The sequence below is a fragment of the Thrips palmi genome, unplaced genomic scaffold (assembly GCF_012932325.1).
Source record: "Thrips palmi isolate BJ-2018 unplaced genomic scaffold, TpBJ-2018v1 HiC_scaffold_3, whole genome shotgun sequence".
NCBI classification, from domain to species: domain Eukaryota; kingdom Metazoa; phylum Arthropoda; class Insecta; order Thysanoptera; family Thripidae; genus Thrips; species Thrips palmi.
In genome coordinates this window covers 4,379,471-4,387,858 of record NW_023144630.1, presented here as the reverse complement: position 1 = coordinate 4,387,858, position 8,388 = coordinate 4,379,471, and the positions used below count along the sequence as shown (strand labels likewise).

At 39.7% G+C, this 8,388-nt stretch overlaps 2 protein-coding genes across 4 annotated transcripts; both read left to right on the top strand.

The window, feature by feature from the left end:
- The first annotated feature begins 81 nt into the window (after nucleotides 1–81).
- Nucleotides 82–2,469, top strand: LOC117648628. Of its 3 annotated transcripts, XR_004587916.1 has the most exons (4): nucleotides 84–294; nucleotides 458–546; nucleotides 663–2,186; nucleotides 2,235–2,469. XR_004587916.1 is itself a non-coding variant. In XM_034391249.1 (3 exons), exons 2-3 carry the CDS (start codon nucleotides 482–484, stop codon nucleotides 2,116–2,118), a joined length of 1,521 nt encoding a protein of 506 aa, XP_034247140.1. In that variant the 5' UTR covers nucleotides 82–294; nucleotides 461–481; the 3' UTR covers nucleotides 2,119–2,469. The 3 variants fall into 3 exon arrangements, 2 of the variants coding, with proteins under 2 accessions (XP_034247140.1, XP_034247138.1); XM_034391249.1 differs by having other exon boundaries at nucleotides 82–294; nucleotides 461–546; nucleotides 663–2,469; XM_034391247.1 differs by having other exon boundaries at nucleotides 663–2,469.
- A 123-nt stretch (nucleotides 2,470–2,592) lies between these two features.
- Nucleotides 2,593–8,307, top strand: LOC117648625 (U2 snRNP-associated SURP motif-containing protein). The gene is made up of 13 exons (XM_034391241.1): nucleotides 2,593–2,872; nucleotides 3,314–3,430; nucleotides 3,522–3,621; nucleotides 3,712–3,904; nucleotides 4,002–4,096; nucleotides 4,177–4,241; nucleotides 4,343–4,508; nucleotides 4,592–5,974; nucleotides 6,058–6,133; nucleotides 6,228–6,381; nucleotides 6,470–6,603; nucleotides 6,686–6,760; nucleotides 6,859–8,307. Exons 1-13 carry the CDS (start codon nucleotides 2,864–2,866, stop codon nucleotides 7,151–7,153), a joined length of 2,862 nt encoding a protein of 953 aa, XP_034247132.1. The 5' UTR covers nucleotides 2,593–2,863; the 3' UTR covers nucleotides 7,154–8,307.
- The last annotated feature ends 81 nt before the right edge of the window (nucleotides 8,308–8,388 follow it).

The following is an 8,388-nucleotide window of genomic DNA, read 5'->3' as shown; positions in this document are numbered from 1 at the left end:
GCCGACCTTCCAACTCCAGCCGAGGCGCAAATTCCTGTTCGTGCACCGGTTCCTTGAAGTATGAGAAGCTTGGCACTCAAAACATTTTCCAAGTTTTGATTTTTCATCGAACGCAAACGACAACAAAGCGAACAAAAACACTTTCTGCGCGCTGCGCACTCTGTGAAAACGTCAAGTGTCAAACGCAGTGGCATCTCTGGTCATTCCATTAGCGACTCCAGCGAGGCGAGAAGCGGAAGTCGCCTCAGCGTTGCTGTCACTTTCATTGACAAACGTAGCTGCACTCCTCTCCAGGTGCGTTCCATGCAATCATTCTAACTCATTCATACTTCCAGCATGTTTCCACCTTGGCGGGCAAATCCGACTTCAGAATCTGGATTTGAAAGTGTCATTTGAGTGTGTTCATCGTCTTTTTTCTATGTGACCTGTCAATTTATGTGAAACGTGTCCTTTTCAGAAGTTACCTTCGGAAGCTGTGGCCATGGACCGCCTGTCTCCTTGCTGTGCTTCCCTTTGCTCATCAGACAGAGACAAGCCAGATAAGCGGTGAGTACAGGGAAAGACACCCAGGACTGTCTTATTCCATCATTGCAATGAAATCTGAGCCTGTTGCTTTTGTCCTAGTTTATACCCTTCGATTGCTGACTCTGGCCTTTTTGCAGTGACTTGACGGTGATCCTACCCGATGATGTGGTGGCTACAATTTTCTCCTTTCTGCACCCAACTGATCTCGTCTCATATGTTCCTCTTGTTTGCAAGAGATGGTATCAACTATCGAAACATCCTGATGCCTGGCGCTATGCTGATTTAACAATTGTACCCAGTAGACTAATGGAAAAAGCGTCTGAAATTTCAAAGTCTACATGGAACCTCGGCAATCATCTTGTGAATATGACCAAAGCGGCTCCATACCTGCGCACAGTTGACCTGAGTATGGTTGATTCAATCTATCCCTGTGCAGAAAATGTTGTCAAGGTTCTGCTAGAAGGCAATACAATTGTCAAAAACTTCTATACTTTTCCCAAGTGCACTAAAAAGATGCAACCCTACACAATGAAATTGCTTCAAAAGCTTTCTCCTTCATTGCGCTCAATCAAATTTTCTTGTGGTGGTGGAGATTCCAAGAAAGCAGCAACTTTCTTTGAGGGTGTAAATGAATTGCTTCAAATAATATCTGAAGCTCCAAAGCTTAATTACCTTACCCTTGATTTTCGTAATCTAAGGAGTTTTCAAGGATATGCAGGTCAACTTGGGCAAGGCTGTTCTGCACTGAGAAAGTTTGAATTGATGAACCATCAGCCTTGTCAAGATCATATTATCCTGGATGTTCTGAGAAACAAAAAAGATCAACTTGTACAAGTTGGATTTGATTCAGATATCAGCCAAGATGTAGCTGATGCTCTAAAGGAATGCCATGGCCTTTTAAAATGTCGCTTACTTCAAAAAAATATTTCTCTTGTTGAGAGTATGAGCCAGCTGGATGCACTTGAAGTCAGCTTCATTGAAGTTCGTACTCCACGTGACATTCCAGTTGATTGCATTAAGTCCTCCAATATTTTGCCCCACATTTCAAAACTAACTTTGAAGGGTAGCTCGGCTAGTGGGTTCAATTCTACTTTAATGTCAGAAGTGTCTACTAATACTGTTGATGTATTAGCTCAAAAATGCAAAAATGTTGTTGTTTTTAAATTGGTTGACATTAATCTACCTGACCATCTTCTGAATTCGCTTATGACCAACTTCCCAAATTTGCAGGAAATATTAGTTGACTCTTGCGAAGGCATAACAGCTCAACACATAAAAAAGTTATCTGAGCTGCCTTCTGTGCGGGTGGTTACCATGTGTGATATCATTGTTAAAAGTAAAGAGGCTATTTTAGAATTAAAGACAGCTTTTGAAGCATTGAGACTTGCAAAACCCTATGCTGTTCTTTCTCTTAGTTACGAAATGTCTCCATTTGATATACTGGATGATGATTCTGATACAGATGGTGAAGATCGTGAGTATGATGAATTTGGTGACCCTGTATTTACTTACTATGATTATTTGCGCAACAGATATGGAGATGACATTAGTGATATGGATTTGTGGGCTCTAGCCTCTTCTGATGAAGATTGAGAATCGAAAATAGATCAGGATCAGTGCACATTAAAGAACTCATTTTTTTCCTAGACGTGTTTATCTATGTATGTAGAGGGAGAGGGAGAGAGAGAAATTTGTTTTATGGCCTTTTGGCTTTGCCCATAGTAGCCATTTATCTATGTAAATACATATCTTCTTGCCTTTGAAAAAAGAAATGCATGAATCCTTTCGTTTAAATTGATATTTTAAAATCTAAAATAGATCAGGATCAGTGTACATCCATTAGTTGTCTATAAATCATCTAAGAACTAATTTTTCCTAGACCTGGTGTTTATCTATGTACATATTTATCTTGTTGCCTTTAAAAATAAAAATGCATGAATCCTTTTGTTTCAATTGATATTTTTATGGTTCCTCCCCTCAAACGGAACACTTGAGCGTCTCGTTTGAAGGACTGGCGCGAAAACAAGCGACAGCTGTGGGCAAAAAGAATACAAAAAGAAGAAAGTTGAAAAAAACCTCTGCTGTGTTAGAGTGCAGTGAACATGGCTGATGCCTATCGGTATCGGTTTTAATCATGTTTTGGTTATGACTCTGTTCGTTCTTATATCTCTCTCATTGTATAGCGAAAAGAGGTGCAAATGAGTTCCCTTATCACTGTGATTGGGAGCTAAGACCTGGCTTGGTTGTTTTATATGTGTCCGGAAGAATTTCACAGACGTCCATTTGGGCTTCAAGCTCCTCTTGTTTTCGGTATTGCTGTCGGTGAAACATAACCTCAATGGCGAAGGTAAGTTTGTGTATTGTTGATATTACTGGAGCTTGGAAACGCCGTTCTCTTACTTCTAAATCGATTTGGTTAAATTTCTGAAAAATATGGAATGTATTTTATCTGTCATTGCAGCGAAATCGGTTCTCTTGTGGTTCATTTGGAACTCTAAATTTAGACTGTATGAATTTTATATGTATTGTTTTGAATTAAAACTCAAGATATTCTTCTTATAACAGCTTTTTAAATCACGCTTTTTCTCAGGCAATTAATTGCTGTTTAAGTAACTATTTCATTAATCTTACTGCATATTCAAGACTATACATTCAAATTTTACTCACCCTTTTTCCCAGTACATGTTCAATATTGGTTCTTGCCCTCCCCCTTAATGTTAAAACGAATCCTTTGGGTAGCTGCACTTCTGATGTGGGTTCTCCTTAACCTGAATCGTTGTCTTCACAGCACATTGCGGAGCAGAAGCTGAAGGCCTTCTCCATTGGCTCCATGGGGAAAAGGCCTATGTCTAAGAAGGAACAAGAAGAGCAAAGAAAGAAAGAACAGGAAGAAGCTGCAGCACAGGTAAGGTTTTTTTTTTTTTTTTAAAATTATGTGTGTAGCTTTATCATATTTATCACATTTGATCATCCCAATGTCACTTGATTGGTTCTAGGCATTTCAAGAATTTGTGGCCACATTTAACGATGCCCCAAGCAATAAATCTAGTGGCAAAGTTTGGGTTAAAGCAGGAACATATGATGCAGGGAAACGGCGTAAGTCACATTTCTGTGTGTTTGTTGTGTGCTACCCAAATATAGTAGATAAATGGGCACTGTTGCTAATGTTGTTGTTGTTGTCTGCAGAGGAAGATACCAAGGAGAAAGGTAAACTGTACAAGCCCACCTCCAGATTAGAGGAGAAGTCATCTTCTGCTGATCAGGCACAAGAATATGCTCGTCTCTTGGGAGACCGGAGCAAACCTGAAAGGCCTGGGAAAAAGAAAGAACGTGAAAAAAGGAAAAGCAACCTGGAGCTTTTCAAAGAAGAATTGAAAGTGTTAGTACTAGCCTCTTGGCTTTTAACGTTCTATATGAATGTCATTGTTGCTACATTTGCAAACTTACTGCATTTTACATGAATGTATGCATTCTAGAATCCAAGAGGAGCGAGAAGAGAGGCACAAATATAAGGGCATTGTGAAATCAACTGTTGGGAGCATTTATGAAACCGAGGACTCAAGTAACAAAAGCAAGTAGAATCTACCATGTGCTTTATTTTAGTTTTTTAATACCTTTTAATTTTACCATAACTTGATATTTTCTGTCTAGTTGGATCATTTGATAATGGAGATCCCACAACAACAAACCTGTACTTGGGAAATTTAAATCCAAAAGTGAGTATGAGTAATGGACTACAAGATCTGTTGTTTATGTTAAAAATGAAAGCTCCTGTCACCTTCATTGCTTGTCTTGTTTTGTGTTCTCTTTCTATCAGATTACTGAACAGCAACTAATGCAAGTTTTTGGAAAATATGGTCCCTTAGCAAGTATTAAAATAATGTGGCCTAGGTCAGATGAAGAAAAGGCTAGAGGTCGCAATTGTGGGTTTGTAGCCTTCATGAACAGGAAAGATGGAGAAAGGGCTCTGAAACACATAAATGGTATGAATTGTGTCATTGTTGTCGTCTTCATCAGAAACATGTCCCCTTTCATTATTGATGACAACCCTGTTTTTGTTTCGTAGGCAAAGATGTGATGCAGTATGAAATGAAGCTGGGCTGGGGGAAGGGTGTACCGATCCCCGCTCATCCTATTTACATACCCCCTGCCATGCTGCAGCTTACTTTACCGCCTCCCCATTCAGGGCTTCCCTTCAACGCCCAACCTAGTCGGCGGGACAGGGACAAAGTTCCAAAACTTAAACCCAGTGACCCCTACCCAACAGACCCAGAGCAGAAAGCTGTGCTGGATAAAATTCTATATAATGCTGTTGTGAAAGTTGTAATACCTACCGAAAGGAACATACTCATGCTCATTCATCGCATGATTGAATTCGTCATTAGAGAAGGCCCTATGTTTGAGGCTATGATAATGAATCGGGAGATAAATAATCCCATGTTTAGATTCCTATTTGAGAATCAAAACCCGATGCACATATATTATCGGTGGAAGTTATTCTCCCTTCTTCAGGGTGACCTTCAAGCTAAATGGCGAACAGAAGAGTTTCGTATGTTTAAAGGAGGATCCGTTTGGAAACCACCTCCAATGAACCCGTATACTCAAGGAATGCCGGAAGAGTTAGTTGAATATGATGAAGTTGATTCTCGCAAGGGTTCACTGTCACTCTCTCAACGAGAAAGGCTAGAAGAACTATTAAGGAATATTTCGCCAGAGAGAATCAAAGTTGCTGAAGCCATGGTTTTCTGCATAGAGCACAGTGACTCTGCTGAGGAAATTTGCGACTGCATTCAAGAATCTTTGTCTAATTCAACAACACTTATGGCCAAAAAAATTGCCAGATTTTATCTCATCTCAGATATTCTTCACAACTGTGGAGTCAGTGTGAATAACGCTTCATACTATAGAAAGGCCTTTGAAAGCCGTTTAATGCCCATCATGGTGGAAATGCATGCTGCATACACCAAGCAAGAAAGCAGGTTAAAGGCTGAAGGCTTCCGCATGCGAGTACTGACTGTTTTCAAAGCATGGCAAGAGTGGGCAGTCTATCCTCGCAGTTATCTGATTGCTTTGCAAAACACATTTTTAGGACTGAGTTGTGACACTGCTCGGATAAGTGATCCAGAAAGTGATGATAATGTGGAGCCAGATCCAGACATTGATGGAGCACCTTTATCCCCTATGGGGCGTCTGAACCGAATGGATGATATTGATGGAGTTCCCCTTCTGAAAGGTGCTCTGAAAGGCATTGGAGAATACAGCGATGATATTGATGGTATTCCTATGGATGATGATATTGATGGTGTCCCTCTGGATGAAGACAGAAGACCTAGTGGCAAGAAAGGGATGCCTGCAGGATTTGTTCCATCCCGTTGGGAAACTGTTGATCCGGAGCAAGTTGAAGCTCAAGCAATGACGACAAGCAAGTGGGACCAGTTGGAAAATCAAGGTAAGTGATAGACAAGCCAGATGAAAGTCCTTTTAATCTATTTAAGAAAACCCTTAATGCTGAAACTGCATTTTCATTTCCAGATGGATATGATTTTGATGATGACGACAGTGTTAGCAATGAAGACAATTCATTAGACAGCAATCCTATGCACTCAAGGTAAGTTTGGGTCCTGTTTTGTTAGAATTACTAATATAATTGTTTCTAGTCAATAAGGCTCAAAAAAATTATGAATAATTTTTGTTTTGTTTAGTTCTAGAGATGAAGGGAAACGTGCTCGCTTACGGGATATTGAGGTCAAAGCCATGCAATACCAGGATGAGCTTGAGTCGGGGCAGAGAGCTCTTAAGTCAGGTTGGAATATTTCTCAGCAAGTAGAACACTACCGAAGAAAGCTGTTGCGCAAGGTACAATTGAAGACTCTATAAATTACTCACTTGTAAACTTAAGCATTTCCTGTCTTTATTGAAACAATACTGGTAATTATCCTATCAGGCTGAGCGGGAAGCTCAAATTGCCCGAGAGGAAAAGCTGGACAAGAAAGATAAGAAACGAGACAAAAAAGACCGATCAGATAGAAGTAGGAGGAGTCTATCTCCAGAGGATGATGCCCATTACCGAGACAGCTCGTGAGTTATGCTCTTTATTCAGATTTTGTATACCTTCACCTTCTTGTAATCACCAATGTAAACCAACTTTCTTATTTTTAAGGGTTGGTTCGCGATCAAGATCTAAACGTTCCAGAAGTTGGTCTGGTAGCCCAGGTCCCTCCAAGCGCTCACACCGGTAAGTTATGACTTGTTTCTGCTTTAGTGCATGACTTGCTATGCATCCCTTTTATGCTCACAGGATTGGCTTTTAAATTTCATTTTGTGTTCTTACAGGTCCAGAAGTAGGAGCCCGCTTAGCTCAAGAAGCAAAAGACGCTCCAGCAGATCTCCCTATACATCAGGAAGCAAACGTCGAGGTGGCTCGCCACTCTCACCCAGTCCTACCAGGCTCAAGCGAAGAGGTTCCCCTTCACCACAGCGCTCAAAACATAGAGGATTATCACCACAGTCACCGCGCAATTCCAGGCGCAGAAATTCTGTCTCTCCTTCACCACCACCTCGCAGCAAACACCATGCATTATCTCCAAGCCCACCACCTCGGAAGCACAAACATAAGCATAAGTACTGATATGTATTTTAAGAATGTTTTGTTTATTTTGTGTTGTTGCAGAAAAGAAAAAATTGTTCATATTACTCAAGAAGGGCATTTTACTTTAAAATGCATTGTGTACCTTCAATTAAACTTGTCAAGTTGCTTGTATATAATTTTATTTAGACTGATGTCATTTTGAAAGGCTTTATCAGGACTGCACAATTTAAGAGCTTTGACATCAATGGCAATATTATAAATTCAGAATTTTTACAGTAGTTCTTTAAGTAGTATAAATCACTGTAAATGTGCCCTTTCTGAAATCTGTGATATTCATGTGGAAGTGCTGCAGCTTTCACAATTTTGAAATCTGAAAGCCGTTAGTTCTGTCTCTTTTTACTTCTTGCCCTTCTGGTATTACATTGACACTTTGATGTTCATATGAGTCATGGTCATGTATCACTAATACAGAAGTGGATATGTGTAGTGCTCTTCAGGTTTTATGTAAGTTTTTTTGGAAAATAATTAATTTTGAGTTGTGTTGTTGTTTATAAGAAATTCACTGGAAGACTCTACCAAGTATAGGGTTTGGATGACTGTTAAATGGCTCATTGTAAATTTGAGTTCCTCTTTAAACACCAGAATCTTGTTAAGTAGACATTGATGTGTTTGTTTTATGTGGGCTGCTATGAACTGATTTGTATTCGCTAGACTAATTATTTTGTATACAGAATCTTGATGCGCTGCTGATGTGTAGGTTCCTCCTATTGTAACCTATTATTCTTAGACAGAGCATCTCTAAATTATTAATAGATCTTTGTTCACCGTTTCTGAATTTAGAATGCAAATTAAGGACTCAACAAATTTGAAAATACTTTTTGTTTGGCAGAATAATTGTGGAAAACAAGCTTTCTTTTTTCCACCATTTTCCTTATTTTCACATTTTTGTTTTATAATTTTTATGAAATGAGCTTTCATATCATTTGTTATGTCCAGTTCAGCTTGATCAATTCAGGGTACAAAATGTCCCAAAGTTTATTACTGTGTGTTCGGCAGTATATGTACCCGGCTCCAGTCATTGTGCTACTCTGAAGTTGGGACTTTTAAATACTGATGTTAAACAGGTGTGATTGTAATAACTGCGTTTCCTGCGTCTCAAATGCACGCAATAAAGCAATGCATTATCTTTTTGATTTGGTGTTTCAATATTCACCGTGCCCGCGGTCATTCCCTCTGCCTGCTCCCACACATGGGGAGGCAGTGCCGACGCCCCG

Excerpts from the sequence above, each read along its gene's own strand:
- LOC117648628 (XM_034391249.1), top strand. The coding sequence starts at position 482 with ATGGACCGCCTGTCTCCTTGCTGTGCTTCCCTTTGCTCATCAGACAGA. Across the intron at positions 547-662 it reads AGAGACAAGCCAGATAAGCG|TGACTTGACGGTGATCCTAC; the intron begins GTGAGTACAGGG and ends GCCTTTTTGCAG.
- LOC117648625 (XM_034391241.1), top strand. Across the intron at positions 3,622-3,711 it reads ATATGATGCAGGGAAACGGC|AGGAAGATACCAAGGAGAAA; the intron begins GTAAGTCACATT and ends TGTTGTCTGCAG. Across the intron at positions 4,097-4,176 it reads CGAGGACTCAAGTAACAAAA|TTGGATCATTTGATAATGGA; the intron begins GCAAGTAGAATC and ends TTTTCTGTCTAG.